Source organism: Seriola aureovittata, chromosome 9 (genome assembly GCF_021018895.1).
Source record: "Seriola aureovittata isolate HTS-2021-v1 ecotype China chromosome 9, ASM2101889v1, whole genome shotgun sequence".
Taxonomy (NCBI): Eukaryota; Metazoa; Chordata; class Actinopteri; order Carangiformes; family Carangidae; genus Seriola; species Seriola aureovittata.
Window position 1 is genome coordinate 26,954,963 of NC_079372.1, and position 22,967 is coordinate 26,977,929.

Genomic DNA, 22,967 nt, shown 5'->3' on the forward strand with positions numbered 1-22,967 from the left:
GAGATGATGTTGCTGCTCTACTCACTTTAGTCACCTGGGGGCAGTGGTGTTCAGCAGATGTTTGGACTCCACACCATGCTGCAGTAGCAAACATGAAAGTCAAATTGTTGCAGGTAGCCTGAAGCTTAACTACTAAATAACCTTTACAGCATCAAATGTTGTCAGTGTTACATTTGCAGGTTTCATCTTAACTAATTTAAGGTGTGATTTGTGCTTTCTGTGAGAACTGCCTGAGAAGAACCAGACCTCACCCTGGTGTGGTTTAAAATAGGGTGTGGTATTCACTGTAGCCCAAGGGAGGGATGGGGGATGTCTCATGCTGGCAGACAGGTGGTGTTTAAAAATACTTAGTTCTGCTGTTACTAGACTGGATTTGTTCTGGATAAAGAACGATCAGTCTGTAAATTTAGAAACTTATAAAACTTTGGGAAAGATGACACTTATCCTGACTGATTGACTAGAACATAACACATTCACAAGTGTTGTAAAAGTTTTTTATTTAATCTGAGCTTTGTAGTTTTGACCATATTTGGCCACACAAATGCATTTCTTCAAATTCAGCAATGTTATTTGATTTTCATTAAACGCACTAAAACTGACAAAACAAAATGGCTTCTACAATACATTACACTGATCTATACGAATACTAGTTTTATTGCACGTACCATTGATATCATGCCAATTGGATGAGAATATGAGATCATGGGAGATTTATTAGAACTGCAGTGTTTAGTTGAGTGCTTGAGGATTTTTCTGTTTTGCATGAAAACAATGAATAACCAGTGGGCTGTGTTCATTTGCAAACTCAAAAGGAAAACAATTTCAGCTAAAAACCGCTTTGTTCTTTCTAATTAAAACCCATGTATTCATGGCTAAAAGAACAATGTAGAAACATTAAACAGCACATCAGAAGAGTGCTCTTCTCAGTGTAAGACATGGAGTTATAAATCGTTCTATATTTTCCTCCATCTCACAATCACGAGGTAATCTGACCGGCTCCTTTTGGAAATAAATGAATTTAGGGTTGATTATTTCTATAACAACAAAATCCTGCAACTGAATATTTTGAATGCTGAAAAGATGTGCACTTCAAAATGGTACAAAAAAATATAGACCCATACACACAAAGTGCCCCCATGCGTACAAAAGTTGAACTCAAATTTGGCTCTAAAGCACAACAGGCCCTGAATATAATGAAGTGGAAGAGTGTGGAAGAGTTTTCTACACTGAAACATACATGAAAACATGAAGGCTACAGGAGCTTACAGGCAAACACGTCATCCCAACCGCCCTCCTGCTGCTACTGCTGAATGAATATAAATCTGCAGACTGAGCAAACATACTACAACATACAGTGATTGTTTTAAATAAGATAAACCCCAGCCTTCATTTTCTTCTCGCGTATTCTATTGCAAAACATACACAACTCTCATTTAAAATCCCCCGGGTCCTCGACAAAGCACCACAGGAACATACAGTACATACACAAAAGCAATGAAACTCATTAGCTTCCTATTTCTTTCTATATTTGTCTGATCAGCTCCTAAACCAAAAGCAGCAGAATGACAATAAATGTATATGAATCCCAGTGAAAATAGAAAATTTCACAGTGTAGAACACCATACGCTCTAATACAGATTTTGCACAAAGCCAAATGTAGCTCAAGAGCAACAAGATGAAGACAGCAACTTGGCTTTACAGAGCATTAGATTACAGTTTCTGTCAATATTCAGCAGTATGTGGAGAGCTTCATGATAGGACTGACACACACACAAAGGTATTTTACATGTCTCAGACTTCTACTTAATTCATAATTGTCAGCTTTTTCATGATACATTGGACATTGCAGATGGTTAAAACAATGATAATGACACTCCCAAATCCTTCACACGTCCGCTGCGGTTGTCTTCGTGTCAGGTTCAAGGCATAGCGGAGAGAATATTAAGTCTGTATATGTGATCGACATTCAACCTTCAGCCTGCAGCTACATAATACAAACAAACATCTTGTGACGAAATGTAATTATCTGCTGAGTTTGTCTAATCTGTCTGATTCAGTGTTGTGAGAGGCAGCCAGTGTGCGTCCAATTCAGGATTTAGTTAAAAGCCTTTTTTTTTGTTGCTAAATGTTGACACACTGTGATGAAGTTGAATTCTGCCACCCGGCTTCTCCAGTGTAAGCACTGAGACATCCCTCTACCATCCAGCGACCCCCCCCCCCCGCCCTTCTCCACACTTTGACACACAAATATCATCATATTCAGATGTACTGAATCGTCTCAGTCAATTCAGTTTCTCTAACCTCTGCAAAGAGAGGAGCCTCACAGAGCCTCACACAGTCACACCAACAAAAACCTTTAGAAGAGCTGTGGCTGTCTACATGAGGCTTTTGTTCCCCCCTCCTCGTCAGCGGTCTCTTTGATCTCTGGTCCTTACTGAGGAGGACAAACAGCATCTCTCTCCAACACCGCTGGTGACCTGCAGCAAGCCAACAGTTGTCTTTTAATGGATTCAAGCAGATGATTAAAGCGTGCATGTGTGTGGTGCTGGTGTAATTTCATCACATCACTTCTTCAACATCGTATAGATTACCTGAGGTGGTGGAAAACGTCTCATGACAAAATGTGCACAAAGAGAATGGCCAGGCCGATGTTGAGCAGGATTACCATGCAGATCATTATGGTGTTTGGGCCCTTGAAGAAAAAGCAACATATGTGGTATTAGGGCGGTGAATTCGGTCAATGAGTAAACAAACAGTAAGACTGTGTGCGTTCTGTTAAAGGTCCCACATTTGATACTTTTCTGGTGTTTTATTTTGAAATTTTGATATCCATAAGAAGATATATTTGTGGTTTTAAGAACCAATCACCATCTCAATGCAAGAATCACAGAATTAATATTGAACCTAGACCTGCTTTATAATCAACAAAGACATGGAAATCTTACTTTATTCAATACGGGACCTTTAAGTTTCACAGCATGTTCGACATCTTGGGAAATACACTTGTTCACTTTTGTTGCTAAGAGTCAGATGAGAAGACTGATGCCTCTCTCCTATCTGTCTATCAAATATAAACTACAGCTCGGAGACAGTTAGCTTAGCTTAGCATTAACATTAGAAACAGGGGAAACATTTAGAGAGAAAAGTTGGGGGATCATGAGAGTCATTAGGCTTCATCCTCCGGGGACCGTGAATCTCAGTGCAAAATTTCATGGCAACTTGTCTAATAGTTATTGAGATATTTCAGTCTGGACAATAGTCCTGGGCTGACTGACAGACTGACACTGCGTTTCCTATGGTTACGCTGCTAACAGGCCTAAAAATAATCTCATATTGGACAGTATGTATATTTACTGTCTTACCTCCAGCTCCAAAGACTCTGCAGTCATGTTACTTGGCGTCGACACCATGTTCTTCAGTCGGGCTTCTGCCTTGGGCTCCACCTTCGGGGCTGGTTTGGCAGCAATGGCTTTGGCTTCGAGTTTGGGTGCAGGTTTTGGGGACGGAGCTGGGCTGGGTTGTCGTTTTGGTAATGGCCTTGTCTCTGCTTTGCTGGATGGCCTGCTCACCTCCCTGGACTCCACTTTGTTCTCAAGGACAGAGGGCACTCGTTCGTGGACTGATGGAGCTCTTTCAGTTTTGAGCTCTGCAGCTTTGGGCTCAGGGGTAACAGCTTTGGGCACTTTGGCATTGGGGCGCGGTGCTTCTTCATCTTGAGAGATGAGGCTATTCCTTACAGGGGCAGCAGCGGCAGGAGTGACGTCTGAAGTTTTTGCTTCAGAGTCAAACTTCTGCAGGGGCTTGATCTCCAGGTCAGAGCCTTGCTCATTCTTGTTGCTCTGACGGCTGGGGGTACGAGAGGGGACACGACTGCTGGGGCCCCCTCCTCCTTCAGGTGCAGCTGAGGTGGGAGCAGAAAGGGAGGTTGAAGGGGTAGTGGGGCGACTACTGGACCTGCTGTTGGGTTTGCTGCTACCCTTACTGCCACCACCTTTATTGGTTTTGTCTTCATTCCAGCCTCCTGGACCGAGAAGGTTAGGGTCTTCCTTGATAGTGATGCCTGGGCTGGGGGACGGGGTGCGGCCTGGAGATGAGCCAGGCATGAGGCTGTCCAGTTCATTCATGAAAGGGCTTTCTGGCGGTGTGGGCAGGGGCTCCTCCTCAGCCAACAACGGCTCATGCATGACAGTGTCTGTGTTCTCAGTGCCCTCCACAACCTCCTGCAACACTCTCTTCTTCAGATACTCAGGACCTGTGCGAGATCAGTTCAGTCAATTGTACTTTTTAACCCACTGCATGTATTTGACAGCTATTGTTACTAATCACTTTACAGATAAGCATTTTACTGTACATACAAAACATATGATCAATCTTTAAGATGTGATCACTTCTATAGAGGAGGCTGCCCAAAACCTATATAACATTGTTGAAATTAACTACAGATATAATATAAAAATGCTGCTAACACGCAACTCAGTAAAAGTCCTCAATATCAAAGGATAAAACTGATGATATTCTTTATTATTGGTATCGTCAACAAACCCCAATCCCATCCCAAAATATCTTATCTTTAATTCATATTAACCTCCCCTGCTTGTCTGTAGCTCTCAGCCCAGAGCCCATTTGTTCATACTGAAGACAAAAATCTTTAAAAACAAGTCACAGATAAATAGCTTCATAGCTACATAAGCTCAGCAATTTCCCAGAACAGCTGGGTACTACATTTACTCTAACAGGAGTAAACTGCCTTTATTGAGGACTATTTTCGGCTGTGGATTAATACGCATGTGGTGCTCAAGTGAGTATTTCCGGCAGCAGGACAGCCTATGTGGGACTGAATCAAAATAAGTGTGTGCGCGTACACACGGATGTAATGTTTAAGTTTTTAAGTTTTCAACAATGGAGCTCTATAGTAGAAATTATTAAAATATCAAGTTTTACCTACACAGACAGTGCTTTTAGTTATTTCATGGCATCTGTTGAAAATAAGAAAATGATATATCAGTTCCTCACAGTATATTCTTGTCATTGTGAGGCTGCACCATTGTTTTCCCAGTGAAAATAAACCACACGGTGCACATGCTGACACTGTATGTCTGTGTTGTTATCTCCTTGGTGAGATGCTTAGCAGGAGAGCAGAACTCAGCCAGGCCTCGTCCATTTGTAGTATTAGTCAGAGACAACTTGTGCAGCCACTCAGAAAGCTGGATGACCTTCAGTGTGTGTGTAATTCCTGTAAACTCTCTGCTGAGGGAGAAAGCCGGAGAAAAACTGCAAGAGGCTCCTACATGGCTGCAGTGCTTTTGTGTGAATGTGTAAGTGCGAGTTGCTAGACTGGCGATGAAATTGATATGATCCCTTCGACCAAATAAGATGTTCCTTTTTTTAGACATTCAAATGTGACCACCCTTGTAGTGAGCCTCAGCCCAAGGATCTACTAGCACAAGCTGGAGGTATGTATAGGGACAAAGTAAAAAACAGATCCGTTGTTAGTAGTTTATATTTGTTGTTTTGTTAAAAATCATACAGTATGTAAGTATGTGGTAATGTTGTGCCATCTTTGCTCCAGCTGAACAAAATATTGATTTGTGTGCTATTTGTATCATAAATATAAAACTGAGGCGACGGTTTTGCCTGTATTCATGCCATTTAGGAAAAACTGTAAATATGAGCCTCCTGTTGGGAATAACAAAGACATCAGATTTCAGGTGAAAATAGATGTTTAAATACGTAAAAGCAAGCGCTGTGTTTGCTTTTTTCAATGAGATTTTTCATTTTCTTATCCATTTTGCAGAATTCCTCACAGATCAATTCTCATGTCCACTGACCTGGCTGGTAGAAGGTAGGGGAGAGCTCTTTGGCCACCAGTCTGGCAATGCCGGACTCGCTGTTGGAGGCCTGAGCCGCCTGGTCAGCTGCATCTGACTTGGCCTTTGAATGGGCGGTCCTGCAGGGGACAGACGAAACACAATTCACAAATCACTGCTGCTGCAACAATCATCCAGATGTTTTATTTTCATCTCACCATTAGTGGTCAAGTCATTTAGATGCGATGTCAGCATTTGTGCAGACGTATCTCACTCTGTACATTTCAAATTCTTACAGTCTAATATGTGTTGACGTTAAAAGTGGTATTGGTGCTCTCAACTAACTCTCGGCAGGAAGGCAAATAAGTGTATCTCCCAAAATACCAAACTATTCCTTTAAATATAAAACTATAGCCAACCCAGGAGATGGTTAGCTTAGCGTAGCATAAGGACTGAAACATGATAAAACAGCTAGCTTGACTCTGTCCAAAGGAAACAAAATCTGCGTATTAGCATCTCTAAAGCTCACTAATATACACGTTATCTCTTGTTTGGTTATCTGTGCAAAAGCCCATCTACCAAAAAGTAGTTCCAACACATCATTTGTAAAAACACACAAAAAACACAACTCCTTTTCTTTGTTATTTCCCGTTTTTTCCACATGAGAGTGGTTTCAGTCTATTTAGCTCTTGGCAAAGAACTGAACAAGCATAGTTCCCAAAATGTCAGAGTATTCTTTTAACAGCAAACTCGGCTCACAGTTCAGCCGCGAACAACAGAGATGGATCATGATGATGTCTCAGAGTTTGTCCCCTGCGTTTGCAGAGCTCTGTAGACTCTATACACTTTCTGCTGCTCGTAATCAGACCAACAAGGTATCACATAAAGCTTAAATGATGATTCACTAATCGATTAATTGACTTAACAGAAAATAAACGATTAATCACAAAACTAATTTTTCCAGCAGAAATACCCAAATAAATAAATAAATAAATAAATAATAATACGTAATTATGTGCTGGTATTCTTTATAAACATTAAAGTAAACTGAGTATCTCTAGGTTTTAGACTTGGTTGGAAAAAGCAACTGGCAGTTCCTTGTGATCTTGAAAAGTGTGATAGGCATTTTAAAAAAAAAAAAACTGTTTTATGACATTTCATAGATCAAACTATTGATTAATAATTGTTTGCCACTGCCTCAATATCACAACTTAATTGGTGGTTTTGTTGATAACTCAGATTGAAGAAGAGAGAAGAGAGTTCATTATTATAAAAGGGATATTCAGAGAGTGAATATATTATGCTAAACCTTTTATTTTCATAACATTTTTCCATAATTTGTTTAACAATCTGTTTGACAGAATATTATTTGTGTAATATTATATCATAACTTTATATATGTTTTAATGCAATTAAACCCTGATCTTGACATTCCTGATCAAACAAGTACAGACCTTGAATTTTGGCTTAAAACTGTTCAAGACTGACCGACAATCGCCCAGCACAGGGCTTGTTTATCGTATTCAATCATGTTGAAATGAAGGCCAGGGGTGGGTGGCTACTGGTCATATGGCTCATTAGTAATATTAGCTATTATTAGAGAGGAGGTGGCGTTTTCTGTTGTTGGGATGGGACAGATATAAATTATGCTTTTATTGCCCTTCACCAAGACAATGAGATATTGCTGCCAAGTTACCGTCATACGTATATACATCATCACACATATTTCTATTTGACAGGGAGACAGAGAGGAGACAACAAGAGAGAGAGTCACCACAATAGTACAGCTGTGAGTCTTTTCTTTTTTTTTTTACATAGCTTCCATATAATGTACCTATAATTAATTTTCTCTTTGTGTCTCAAGCTTTACCCTTAAATCATTGATCAGATAACAAGTCTGGGCTTATAAGTATAACTAGTACCAAATTTAAAGCCAATCTGTTCAATAGTTGTTAAAATATTGGACTATAAACCATAAGTGGACATTAGACCTGTGTCACAAAAAGGAATTCAGATGTCACATTAGTATAAACCGTATATAGATATATTTTTTTGAAAAATCCAGTTTCTGTACGCATTAATTCACTGGAGTTGCAAACCTGCAAGTTGATCAGCGAAGTTATTACAGTTTATCCTGAGGGGAACATGAATATCAGTTCTAAATTTCATTGCAATCCATTCAATCGCTGTTGAAACATTTCACTAAAAGCCAAAAACGTCACCCTTGTGGTGGTGCTGGGAGAAATGTCAGGGGATCAATAAAGTCAGTAGGGTTCATCCTCTGGGGAACATTGAAGGTTTGGACAAGGTTTCATGGCGATCCATCTAATAATTGCTGAGATATTTCAGTCTGGACCAAAGTAGTGGGCTGACTGGTGAACATTACCTTCCCTCGAGCCAGACCGCTAACCTGCCTGAAAACCTGGCAGCTGAATGCTGAGAGTTCAAGGCTGCTGCTATTTGTCCCACATTAACTGGGAGAATTACTGATTGTGATTACTCTGTGGATACTTGACATACTGTAACTTTACACTGAGCTGAAAATAGCCCCCTGGTCCACTTGAAGACTCAGTGGGGAAGTGGCTCCCCACTGGAACAATTAGAGACTCCTGAAGTTCCCTGTTTGATATAGATGAGCTCCACCTGTCCACACACAGTCAGCACCTCCTCTTACAGGAACCTCTTCACCCTCTTCTCTTAAACTCATGTCAATAATTACACTGAACTATTTTTAAAAATGTTATAAGACTTATAATAACAACAGCTGCCGTTTCTGCACTTTCTCCTGTAAGAGTGTTCTTTTATATTATTGTAATATTGGTAATGATGCATGACTGCGTTTAGTTTACAAAGTATTGGGTAGTTCAGTCATTAATGCAACATTTAATTGTACTTGAGTAAATGTATTTGGTGCCAGCTAAAGCTCAGCCTAATCACACAGGTAGACAGGTAGCAGATGGTAAAGTGACAACAGTTGCTGCTTCACCATCATTCACAAGCCACTGAGTGTCAGTCAGTATCAATGCCTTATAGTGAGAGACCAACACAGCTCTCAGTACCATGTATGTGCAGGAACCCCAGACTTGAGTGATGCTAACCATCACATGTCCTTGAGTGTGAGTCAGAACTCCCTGTGCATTGCATTGCAAAAGGAAAAAATAAACAAATTTAACCCTTAAATAACCAGTCACGTTATCCAGATGGAGCAGATGCTGCATTAGAAGATATCACTGACTGAAAGCAAAACAAAAAGCAGCCAGTGCCACCAGCACCTGAGTACTAAGTACTGTTTCCCCAGTGTAATCCTGTATGTAATAATATATCTCCACTGTGGTCAAAGTTGCTAAAATTGGCTAGCAGAGCTGCTAATATGGGAGGTGTCAGAGCTAACATGGGGATTGTTCTGATTATAATTCCACCTGAACACAGGATATCCATTGTTCAGCTGTTGAGAAACACCTGATTCAAACAGTAATGTTATATCATAGAAGCTGTTTGGTCCATATGATCTGGTACATATCTTGGCCCCCGCAATTTTACCATATTATCATTCATTATTTGTTTATACACCAGTCTCCAGTTATGGGTGCCAAGTGGAGTTATAGTTTGTTGACGAATACATTAATAAACACTTTATATCAACTACACACAAGTATGCATCAACTACATTACAGTGTGTTATGAAGCAGTAATTAGTAATGTGATCCATTTTTAATAAAGGAATATTCATTATTGTCGCCTTAAGATTTCTGCAGTCCGTATGTTTCTATGTGACATACAATTAGACAGTAGACGGGGTGAGACACTGTAAACACTAGGAATATCTGTCAGAGTGGAACAACAGGATTGAGTTCAAATTATTGAATGGCCCTTTAAGTTGTGGAACTGCTGCAGTCTGTGTTGGTCTTCCAGTGTTTCTCTGCAACCAAACATGACATTTGACACTGTGACCTAAATACCCCTTATGCTTTTAGGGCTGCCTTAAGGAGACACTTGTTGTACTCTGAGGAGGAGAACACCAAACGCTATGAGCTCACAGGATAATCTATACCATAAATCTTGTAATGTATACCCTGTGCAATACAGACAAATGTAAGAGACTTTCTTTCTTCTCACACGTCCCACTGTTCTGCTGTTTTGCAACCATCTGTTTTTTGTCACGCTACCGTTGTCCTGGAGCCTGCTCATGGCAAAAGTTATTCTGTCATTCTGGCATGTGCCACTGGATCTTTGTGGAGGGTCCTGTTCAACTGAGCCGTGTGTGTGTGTGTCTGTGTGAGAGAGAGAGGGAGTGTGAAAGAGTGATTTAGTTTCTATAAAAAGACGACTGAATGTTTCACGGTGTAATTAAATCACTTTGCCAAAACACACATACATTAAGTGCTAATTGCAACCTCATAATTGCAACATTGGTAGGAGGTCACATAAGGAATAGCTTCAGAGATCTCATCATTTTCTCATATTAATGATCAGCTATCTTCTCCTCTGTGACATTATTTCTCATTAATAAGTAACTTATAAAAAACAGACAGCACATAGTCCTGAGCTGAGGTCAGAACTGAACGTTGTTTACAAATGTTCGGACCTGCTGATCGCTCACCAGCGACAAAATGCTCGTATCAGCAGTACAGTATGTAATCCAAGCTGCACAACTAAAGCTAGGTGTGGTACATTTATACACTAACCCTTTATACCCAAGCACTTGCTTATGAGCCGTGTCATATTTATATCCGTGGAACCATTTGACACCACTGCTGACGCAAGATGGACCGAGATCTGTGATCTCTAACTGTTGCCGGCTAGCGGAGCAGCTGATCTTACAGTAGGTGACAGAAAGAGGAAAAAGTCAGCAGGCACTTGGACAAGTTTTGATTTGCTAAAACTGGACAGAGTGAGTGAAATAAAAGCCTGAAATAGATGTGCAGGCAAAAAGAAAGAGCCGGTGCGAGTGAGCATAAGAAAGCAGTCTGGGTGTGTGTCTGTGACTAGGCAGGAAAGATTGGGTTTGAAAGCAGGGGGAGGGGGGATAATCAGCTGTTGCATTCCCCTGTGATTGTGATACAGCAAGAGTGTGCCTGTCCATATTTAGTCAGGGCTCCTCTGTGACCACAGGGCCCCTGTGTGTGCGTCATTTACACCCCGTCCTGTCATACAGGTCCTCCTCCAGATGCCCCGCTGCCAGCCCACGCAACAGAACAATGTCCACAGAGTGTCTGAATGCCAGTGAACGCTTAGCTAACCGGACTTGAAGTGGCCAGGTCTGGCCTCCCATGCAGTGCACAGGTTGTACATGTATTTTTAACCCTCGACGTCTCTGCCAAAGGATCACAGAGTGAGGAAAGCACTGCCAGGAACAGATGTGTCATGTCTCCACTGCTTATATAATAATGGATTTCAGTTTAATATTCAGGAACACTCCACAGTTGCTGTTGTTTAGTTAGTTTTTCACAGTGGTCGCAGAAGTAATGAGATCCTTTACTTCAGTAAAAGTACAAATACAATAGTGTAAAAATACTCCATCACAAAATCCCACTTATATTATTAGCAAAATGTACTGAGAGTATCACAAGATAATAGATATATTACATATATTATCAAAAATAACATTAGATTGTTAATACTGATGCATCATTGTGTATACAGCATTTTACTGATGTAGCTGGATGAGGTGCAGCTAGTTACTACTACTACTACTACTAATACTACTAGTTAACTACTTTATATGCAGTTGATCCAGGTAGTTTTAATCCAGGGATTCCCAACCTAGGGATCGGGCCCCTTCAAAAGGTCACATGATAAATCTGAGTTGTCATGAGATGATTATAGGAGAAAAAAAAGGTTCCGATATACAAATTTGGATTCTTCTTTTTGACGTTTTACTAATAAAAGCTTCAGGATTTTTTGTAAAATATTGGATAATTTGACAAGTTCAGAAGGGAAATGTCTCCTGAGAAAGGGCCTCAGCTTGAGACAGCTTTTCTGTGAGGGGCGAAACACTGGGAACCACTGGTTTGATATATAAAAATGCAGCCAAAATTATACATGTAAATTGTAATCTGTAATTAAGTAGTAAGTACAGCTGTCAAATAAATTGAGTCGAGTATAAAATACAATATTTACTTGCTACTGACATAGTGGAGTAGTAATAGTAGTAGTAGTAGTAGTAGTAGTAGTAGTGGTGTTTAAGTATAAAGCAGCATAAGATGGAAGTAAAGTAAAAGTACCTTCCAGTAGTTCGGAGGGTTACAGATTCAGGATTCTGTGAAGATGTATTTCCTATGAGGGCATGTTTGGTTTGTAAAGACCACTGAGGTGTTTCTGAAAGCACTCCTACATAAATACTGTGTGTTTGCTTCCATTCTCAGCTCGGTCCGGGCGCCTGTGGATATGCTGTAGGTGAGCTTAAAGCACTGACACAATGAACACCGGCCCATTACTCTTATATACTGCTTATCCTCAGAGTTCAATATTTAGATTTCAGTCTGCTGGGACGGGGGTCTGTGGTTCATCAGTGCAACTCTCACAGCTGTAAACACTGAGCTTATTTCAGGTGCTGAAGACGACTGTGGATAAAAACATCACCGCCTTGTACGGTCAAAGACAAACTGAAAGTAGACGTGTGCACATATGAACAACACACTCTGTGAGAAAAACATATGTCCTCACATATTGTTTGATTAATTATACCTGAGTTGATCTCACAGTGCACTGTTAGAGAGAGGTTTAAATAGTCTACTATTAACTGTCTTTGTCAGGCAGGTAATAGCAGTGATTAATCATGATCAGCCCCTAAACACCAGCACCTCTCAAGATCATTAATTAACATGTTTTATCTGGCTTCTTTAAACTGTACAAAAACCAAAGTGTGAAAATGGTGATTTGTGGTTTTATTTAGCAAAATCTACTAGTTGTGCTGAATCCTCTGAGATAAACAAAGATACACTCTCCATCTCTTCATGTGAGCCTGTAAGGTAAAGTCAAGTACAATCACGCTGTTTGATTTCCATATGGCTGAAATGATAATTATCATATTTTGTATATCATTATATAACTATATAAATTCTATGGGTTTGTTATGATGTATATACATGGGTTAATTGTTTATAACACTCTATAATGTAGCTGTAAGCAGATTTAAGTGTTATGTCTTCATGGGAAAAGTTAGAACTATACTGTACCTTAATGAACACTTAAAATAAGCTTATAAACCATTTATCAAGCTTTTGTCTATTGCTTATAAATGCTAAATGTTGGGATGGGGGTTGGGTGGGGATTAAGTGTTACCCTATATTTAAATGAAAAATAACTTGACTTGAATAATATGACTACCATGTGGCACATGAAAACCCCCAACTCTAAAATCACAGAATTACTCTGAAGCAGACTGGAGTTCATAATGATAAACTCATGGTTTCATTGACCAAACAGAGTTCTCTAACATTAAACTCACTCACTCATAAATGAACGTCCTGTTATGCCACATCACATTCACAGTGACACCAGGCAGAGCTGTGTTGTAATGACAATGAAATCAAGAAGGAATCATTTCTGTGAAGGTGTAACAGGGGCCAAGAGGGATGAAGTGTAAGCTGATACTGTGACCCTGCTCTGGTGAACTTGAGAGCAAATTCTGTAAGATCAGTATTTCTGCAACCTCAAGCACCAAAAGAGGCAAAAGAAAGACAACTATGTGTCAGATGTTGAAACATTTTAGAGACCAGAACAGAGGTCAACTTCATTATTCACCCAAAACCCTAAACAACTCTGGATTCTGTTACTGTTGGACAGAGCCAGGCTAGCTGCTTCTGGCTGTTGTAGCTTCAGACATCAGAGCATTATTTATCTTCTCCTATAACTCTTGGCAAGAAAATGAATATGAGCATGTTTCTTTAACTAAACTAACTAAACAAGAGTCTTATGCAAAAATACATCTGTTTTTATCAGGCTAACACACAACTACCCCAGCCTCATGATTCATGGTTAGAAAATGTGAGTACTTAGGAAGTGATGAGCTAAAACTTGGATGAGAAACTTTCTCCAAAATGACAGCAAGTGAATCCAGCTGCTAGCATGGCTGAGGACGTTTAATCTTGTTAATTCATAGGACAAGATGCATGCATGATGTAATGGGTTTGGTGTCTATATATAACTTGCTTTTGGTAATGTCTGATGAAGACCTGGTGGGGTTGAATTGTTGCCTGTTTCAGTCAAGTTTTTGGGGATGTATGTGTCTTTACAAACGTCTCACTAATAAACAAGACAAAACAGAACTGGGAGAATCGTCTCTCCTCTCGACTCTTCTTACCTGGAGGCAGCGATCTCTGCCTTCTGCTTGCCGATGGCTGCAGCCCTCTGAGCTCCCTCCACTGCCCGCTCCACCTTCTGCTTGATCTTGGTTCCTTTCAGCTGGATCACCCTCTTCTTCATGGCCTTCACCAGCATGTTGTTCATGTACTTGCCCTCCTCTTTCCCTCCCTCCGCGAAGGTGGTGCAGCCGTAGCCGTGCCTCTGGTTGTTCAGCCACTCGCCCTCATACTTCAGCCCGCTGGACCTTTCGCTTATTCCATATCCTGAGCGCTTGTCATTCTTCCACTCGCCCATGTAGACCTCTGTGGTGGTGGCGTCAATGTCGGCCTCCACGGGGGGGAAATCCTCTGCTCCGGCCAGGCTCTCGTCCCCGATGCTGATGGTAGAGTTGGTGTCGCTGGCGTTGGAGCTGAGAGCCGATTCTGTCCTCAGGAAGCTGATCTTGCTCTTCTGGCTGGACAGCGAGGTGCTTGAGTCGGACTTCTTCAGCTTCCCCAGCAGAGAGCTCCTACGAAACAGGCCCTTCTTCTTGGGTTTCACTGCCTCTGGGTCCACCTGGAGGGTGAGGGCGAAGCCTCCCCGGGATGGTCCCAGCTGGGTAGGGTTGGCGATGGGCATCTCCTCACCTGAGGCGTTGGTGGTGGTGATGACGGGGATGTCTTGCTGCAAGACGGTGCCGTTGCTGTGCTCGCTGCGAAGGGAGGTCAAGGAGGTCCGAAGAGGGGAGCGGACAACTGCTGCCATGCCGTATGGGACGCTCTGACGGACACCATAGCCGTGCCGCATCCCACCAGTGAACTGACCCTGGAAAGTACCTACAAACATCAGAAAACGGGGAGTTTTAATTATTTAGAATTATTTCCTGACTGGAACACAGATGAAACATCAGAGGCCGTTTTTAGCCTTGCTAGCATGGCTCTATAGATGGCAGTGTCAGTATGTCTGTCATCCGTTCCACCACTTTGGTCCAGACTGAAATATCTCAACAACTACCGGATGGATTGCCATGAAATTCTGTACATATATTAAAAGGTCCCTACAGGATAAATATGACTCGACAAGTGGACAAGGACTTTGGCGAACCCCTGACTTTTGCGTTTGACAGTGCTAGCTTTGGCGAACTTTTGGATGGACTGACATGGTGCAGATATTCATGGTGCCCAGAGGATAAATTGGATTCTGATTAAAATTTTGTCCTGCAAAATTAATGACATTCCCATCAGCCTCAGCCCTACTTTGGGTTTAGTGCCAATTAGTATGCTAACATGCTAAATTAAGGTGGTAAACATGGTAAACTGTGTATCTGCGAAACATTAGCATGTTAGCAATAGTATATTAAGAGTATTTTAGCATTGTGATGTTAGCGTTAAGTTGAAAGCACCACTGTGCGAAGGCACAGTATCACAGCTCCTATAGCATGGCTGTAGATTTTTTAACATGGCTTGTAAAACTATGGAGTGAACATAGTTTGCTCCATATAAAACTAATCATACTTTTATTTCTGCCAGAATGCCATGGGTATCTTTAGTGTGACAAGTCTCAGTCATTAATGCCCTCACTGACAAGTCATCTTGGGGTCTGGCCTCATGCTAAAATTGACGTGTGCGTGGATTACTGTGATGGCTAGACCTCAGCCCGTGAGGCCAGGAGGGCATGGGGCTTGTGGGCTATTATTACAACCTGACATCTGGTGCTATCACATCCCCCACTGCAACTTCTACCAGACTGGGCTTCAAGCTGATGAGTCAGCTGTTAAGGAGGGAAACCACTGCTATTGTACAACCACAATCAATTTTATTTGTTCAACTTATTAAGTTTCCTCGACAGAATAAAATGCATGAACTTGGAGATAGACAGCTTCTACCAGATGGTGTGTATTTAACAATGATAACCACTCAGTGTGGAGGAACCTGACCTATTAACAACACATTCTTGATGGTAATTGGTGGAAAATAACCAAATACATTCAATCAAGTACGGGACTATTTTACAGTACTTCAGTATTTCAGTTTTATGCTACTTCATACTTCTATTCACTGCATTTCGGAGGGAAATATTGTACTTTTTACCCCACTAGATTTATTTCATAACTATAGGTACTTTGCAGATTCAGATTTTACTTTATAAAACAAGTCACTTTTTTTTTTTTTTTTTTTACAGATGAAACTGTGCAACACTATATAAAGTAGATGAAAGTAACTTCATCTACACCAGCCACTACATGATAATTCTACCCAATAAGATAATGTATAATAATACAACAGGGGATATTCTGCTGCATGAAGACTTGAGTACTTTGATAAGTCAATTTGCTTATGTACAGTACTTTTAAAATATAAGATCCAGCATTCAAAAACTTATTCAAGTAATAGAGTATTTTCATATGCTAGTATTACTATTTTTACATGAGTAAAAGATCTGAATGCATCTTCCATCACTGTCGATGATAGTGTAGTGTAACAAAACGGAAACATTCCTGTGGGGTTTTAATGCCCACAAGCTTTGAGCAGCTCTTGACTGACAGCAGCAGAGCGATAGTTTTTTCTGGTTACACAGACATCATAAACAGCCATAAGGACCATCAGGCAGCTCTGTATTTTCTCTGTGGTTTGTCTTCATGTCACCTGCAGTGAACTGGGTGCAATGGACAACATGGCCACACATGTCTCAAGGCCTTTGTAGTAACTTAGCTGAACATAAGAGATCATCTTCTCATTAAAAAAGCCACGCTAAGTGTAATTCGGTGCTGGAAAGTAACTTTTTACTCAAGAACTGAAATTAAGTACAAATCTGAGCTACCTCTTTTCTTGAGTATTTCCATTTTATGCTACTTATGTACTTTAAACTCCCATCATTAGACAGCTTTTATTTTCAGATTAAGATTTTACTATAGATAAAAAAACAAACAAATAAAATGTTTTTAAAGATTAAACTACACAACAGTGCGCAAATTAATTAGTTAGTCAAGTTAGTTAACTTAAACATACAATAACCAAACACTATTAAAGGCCATTTTGCATAATTAGTACTTGTTCCAGCAGAGTATTTTTATGCTTAGATAGGCCTGTGACTACTTTATTTAAATACTTCTTCCACCACTTGTGTAATGACAGCAGCTTCATGCAGAGCTCCAGTGGTGAAATGTAACAAAGTACTTTCCCCAAAGTACTGTATTTAAATACAAATGTGAGGTACTCATACCGAACTTGTGTATTTCCATTTAATGCTACTTTATACTTTTGCTCCACTACATTTATCGGACAGCTGGAGTTACCTGACAGAAGATAAAGCTTTTACATTCAAACACAAGATCACCTTAAAAAACATTTTTGCATTTTAATGGATTAAACTCCCAACAGCATAAAAAAGTTAAAATGAGCTCCACCTCAACCAGTTACATTTAAATGCTACTTAAAACATTAAAGCATCAGTGATAATAATTCTTTAATATAATAGATGCAACATTATGAAGTTTGGTATTAATCCTTTTATAGGCTTCTTTTCCAAAAGTGACATTGTCAGTGCAGGAATTTTACCTGTAGTGGAGCAGTTTCATATTGCAGTACTGCCTCTTTTACTTAAGTAAGGGATTTAAATACGTCCTCCACTACTGCGGCTGCTATTTTAATACACATCGCATTTCTTTATACTTTTACTCCACTACATTACAGAGTAAGGACAGGAAGTATTGTAGTTTTTACTCACCTATACCTATTTGATAATTTAAGTTACTTTTCAGATTCAGACTTTAATACAAAATATGATCAGCAGTCAGCAGTATATAGTTTAAACCTCCCAACAGCATACAAGGTAGTTCAAATTTCCTCCACCTTTACCAGCTGTAACATTAAACTGATGACATCATGTATATTATTCTGAAATGGGGGTGATTCTTCAGGATGAGTACTTTTACTTTTGGTACTTTAAATGCATGCTGATGCTCACACTTTTGTACTTTTACTTTGTTGAATGCAGGACCTTTACTGTCTACACTTTGGTATTGCTGCTTTTACTCCAGCAAAGATCTGAGTACTTCTTCCATCACTGCTGTTTTAACATTTTAGTTTCTGTGTGTGTGACTCTCACCTCCATCAGCATATGTTTCTGTTCCATATCCATCCTGAAGCCCATTATTCCATGTTCCTTCATACTTTGCTCCACTGCCAACACTGATCCGGATGCCATATCTCCCTTTGAAGCCATGAGTCCATTCCCCTTTGTAAATCCAGTGTCCTTTGGTTTCTACTCCCAGACCGTGACGTTTCCCTTGCGACCAGTACCCCTCGTAGGTGTTTCCGCTGGGCCAGGTGTAGACTCCCACCACCTCGAAGCCGTAGTTCCAGGAGCCGGAGAACTCACCCTGGCCCTTGGGTCCGGTGCAGATGCCATGGCCGTGGGCTTTACCCCCCTCCCAGCCTCCGCAATAAGCTCCGCCGTCGTCAAACTCAAAGCGACCTCCACTCATGCCTTACCTCAGCCCACTAACGCACCGTTTAGAAAGTAAGCTGTTTTAATCTGTTACCTAGATACAAGCTCCGTCAGTCTGACTTCACCTTCACCTGACATCAAAACCGGTTGGAAATATCCTCAGTGCTGAACTTGATTCTGCTGCTGGAGTTGGTTTGGGGATTTCTCAGCGTGTCCATGAAGTTCCCGGGCGCACTTCACACTTCACAGAAACTTTTTTTGTTTTTTGTTTTTGGTGCTTTTAAATTTTTTCTCCAGATTATTCCAGTGTCTTCTACTTGGATTCGTCGTTTTCTCTCATGAACTATCTACTCTACAGTTCCTTTCCAGAGTAAATTATGCTTTGTTACACACTTGGAGCCAATTACCGGTTATAAAATCGAATTAATTTTGTATTTATGTCTTGATAAGCCAGGGATCTTACATGGCTTTTTCCAGGTGGCCACAGAGAAAAGCCCCTCTCCCCCTGTCCCTGCCACCCAGCTATCTCCTGACGGTCGCTGCTGTTGGAAATATTTTAGCAGGACCTAACAAGGCGACCAATCCACACACACCCTTCCAAAAATACAACCCAATCCTTACTCTGCTGCCTGCAAGGAGCCATGCCAGAGTCTTGCCACTTCGGGACTGAAGTAAATGCCATTCAAGAGTCCGCTCTCTATAGGTTTTACCCTGCACACACACAGTACGCTCAGTTAATGCAGTTTGAACACAATTACTCTCTAATAGCCTATTAAGCTTGATGAACGAGATATCAGAAAGTAGATAAATCTGTGTAATTTCCCATTCATGTCCCTGTATGGCCTGTATGCTTCTCATATATCTTATGGCACAATGCCAAATGGGATCAGGATAATATTTCTACACTATTCCATAAAAAAATGACAGCATGTGTGTATTCGGTTCAGGTTTTAATAACTTTATATAACAGTATATGTAGGCCTATATGTACCTCATATATCTCATATGGTATATAGTAATGTTGTGTTATTAGTATGGTATATACCTAGTGTTTTACTATAAAAGTTGAATTATTCATCAATAAGATATTGTTATTTTAATTAATAGTAGTTAGAGTTACAGTTTGCTGAATAACTACAGAAGACTATTTACAATTTGAGTTTACTGCTAATATATCCACTCTATCACTTTTTAAAATGCATCCAAATGAATGTACAAGCAGCTGAGATGAATGCTTTTCATTATGGGAGATATTGGTACCGTAGTGTATTCCTCTCTTTTCACTCCCTCTACTGGAAAATGTTGGTATCTGCATCATAGTTGTTTCAGTTTCCTCTTGTGCTAAACTTTTTGGTTGGACCACAACAGCTGGGCCAGACCTATAATCTGGAATATCCCTGACTGACTGACTGACTGACTGACTGACTGACTGACTGACTGACTGACTGACTGACTGACTGACTGACTTACTGACTTACTGAGTGATGATATTTTCATCATTGGTCAGCCGAGAGCCAGTTTCTGGATCAAACAGGTTCTATTTATTAAGGACAAAAAAATGACATAAGTATAAATAAATACATTCTTAAATTAATAATTAAGTACAAATATAAAATAAAAATATTTTGGTAATAAAAAATGCTATTTCTGTAATTTTACATGTATTTATTTTTTTATTTCTACATGCATTTATTTATTTATTTATTTCTGTATTTCTACACTGATTGATTTATTCATTCATTCATTTCTGCATTTATTTATGTATTTTTACTTTTATTTATTTGTTTTTAAAAGGTGCTTTATAAATGGAAGTGAGTATTATTGTAAATAAAAAGTTTTAAAAGTAGCCTACTCCTGTGAGTGATATATTATCATATAAATTATTAGATTGATTATACTAATATATCAATGGTATTTAACTGCTGTAGCTCGTTGAGTTATTTTTAACTAGTGTGTTTAGTAGTTTTGCCCAGTGGTTCCCAACTTAGGGGTCAGGTCCCTCCAAACGGTCACAACATGAATGTGAGGGGTCGCGAGATGATTGCTCCACTGATTTTAGGTAAGTTCACAGGTGGTGGGGAGTAGGCTAATAGCTGTTTGCTTATTATATTGCTTTAGGACAGAGTGATGCATGTTTACAACTAGAGGCTTAACTGTTCTTGGGCACAGGAATAACATATGTGACATTTAAGCTTTTCACATAGTCAAAATTACTTTCTAATGAATGAAATGAAATGAATGTTCTGTGATTTATTAGTAACTTGATTAACTTCATGCACAGCTGCTGTTGGTCTTTTACATTCACTTACTGCTGCAGTTTATGGATTCTTATGAACTTTTAACATTCCTTCACTTGCAGTTTAAGTTTATGGACTTTGTTTCACTTGCAGCTGATGTTTTTCTGGACTCTTGCCTCATGTTTGGTTTACTCTGTGTTTCCATGAGAATCTGAGTACTCATGTTGTTTAAATGTGTCATTTAATACAAAAGCACTTATTTCTCTATACAACCTGATTCTATTCTGCATCTAAGAATGGGTTGATGGGAAAATAGCAGGAATTTAATAAAAGTCATTCTGGCCCACCGCCAGAACTGGTAATAGGTCAAATCTGGCACTTGTGGTGTACTTCAGGCTTTGTTGTTGGGTTGTTGTCAGAGCAGAAAACAGTGTAAAACTTGCTCAAAGTTCCCACACAGTGTGTGGACACTGAAGTTACAAGTAGAAATTTTGACCTTTTTAAAAAAAACAAAAAAAAAACAACAACAACAACAACAACAAAAAACCTGAATCTGATTGGACAGTGATAATTCAATTACAAAGCAGAGTCCAACCAAAGGGTATGTGGTTCCCTTACCTTAATCTCTGCTGCAGATCCTGAAAGGTGTAGTAGGTTTTCAAGGTAGCTGCGGCGTCCATCTTGAACCCCGGCAGCTAGCTTGCTGCCCGCCTGGGGACAAGCTAGCTGCCTTTTAGCTTGCGCAAGCTAACTGTTTGTCACTAGCTTTTATTTTTTCTGCGATCACAGCAGCGCGACTAGACTATCCCATTTCGAAAGGTTCTTCTTTTCCTGGGCAACTTCGTGGCCCAACCTGTCCCAAGATTCATTGCGTGCCGGTAATGAAACCAAACAACGTTGACAGAGAGAGCCACTGTTCAATGTAAGTATTGTCTTTCAGCGTAGTTCAACAGCTAACGTTACAACTATTAAAGCCAGGGGCCTTGAAACTTCAATTTTTTGTGAAACTAAGTCACGTGTTTGCCACAGCTGGTGACACACAGCGTTATAATACATCCAACGTTAATCCTCTGTAGACCAGACCCGCTCATTTCAGATCAGCCGTCATGGTTGGGAAGGGCCACAACTTCATAGACCGCGTCCTCCGAAGGATGCGGCTCATGTCTCATTCAGTAGCAACTTTTTTTTTTCCCGATTTTGTAACTGAAACGCTGATAACTCGTGTGTGACGTCATTCCCACCACCGACTTCCGAGGTAAATGGAACGCACCATAAGCAATTAAAATCACCATGACAACAACTGAGTGCAGTGGGAAACAAACAGCTGATTCAGATAAGTAGATTAGACAACTTCTCTGATGTCTGTGGTGTCCCTCTAAAGACGGTTCTCACACTATACATTCAAGACACATGGATTTTACACACATTTCAACTGTTTACGTCAGGAAACATAAAGTCACACAACACCTTCCTATGACACTTTATGTTCCTTTTTCCTTTAATTTGTCACAGTAAAGTAGTTAATGCAGTATGTTCCCAACCCCAAGGTTGGGTCCCTCCACTGAGTCACAGGAAAAATCTTAGGAGAAAAAACAAGGTTTTGCAATATCATTTTTTTCTTTTGACTTTTTAAGTATTGGATATTTTGACCCTTTTGAGCCTCAATTGTTTAAATGAAAAGAAAGGTTGGCAACCACTGGATTAACATAGGCTACAGTATAATAATGTATTATGTATCGAAAGCTCATCATATGCTTTTTTAAAAGTAAAATCTAATTTGAATAAAAATAATAATATTAACAACTAGTAACAACAGCTAGCAGATAATTGCATTGGAGAAAAAGTACAGTATATTGCCATCTGAAATTTAGCAGGATAAAGCAGCAAAAAGTGGAAATACCTAGCCTATAAGTGTCTCTGAATTTGAGTAAAAGTAATTTACCACTCAGAAATTATACACACGTGTTGGGGATACCTAGATGTTTCCTTTTATTTATTTATTTTGTTTTTCGGTTATAACCCTGACACTATCCTGTGGTCCACAGCCTCCATGTCCTTACAGGATCCGGTTGACCTTCCACTGTTAAACGCTCCCTCCGCGCGTTTCCACCGCGCATGTTTGTGCGTGGCTCATCATGTGATGTAATACGGGTTACACATTGATTTAATTGTAAGTGCAAGCAGCATG

General features: G+C 40.0%; 1 protein-coding gene across 2 annotated transcripts; it reads right to left on the reverse strand.

Moving 5' to 3' along the window:
- Window positions 1–25: 25 nt before the first annotated feature.
- Window positions 26–19,083, reverse strand: jph2 (junctophilin 2). Of its 2 annotated transcripts, XR_008828587.1 has the most exons (7): window positions 18,201–19,083; window positions 14,113–14,929; window positions 5,829–5,947; window positions 3,363–4,252; window positions 2,592–2,692; window positions 2,302–2,477; window positions 26–78 (listed from the first exon to the last, which is right to left on the reverse strand). XR_008828587.1 is itself a non-coding variant. In XM_056384094.1 (6 exons), the coding sequence occupies exons 1-5, from the start codon at window positions 18,577–18,579 to the stop codon at window positions 2,612–2,614; spliced, it is 2,286 nt and encodes a 761-aa protein (XP_056240069.1). In that variant the 5' UTR covers window positions 18,580–19,083; the 3' UTR covers window positions 481–2,477; window positions 2,592–2,611. The 2 variants fall into 2 exon arrangements, 1 of the variants encoding a protein (XP_056240069.1); XM_056384094.1 differs by lacking the exon at window positions 26–78 and having other exon boundaries at window positions 481–2,477.
- Between the last annotated feature and the right edge of the window lie 3,884 nt (window positions 19,084–22,967).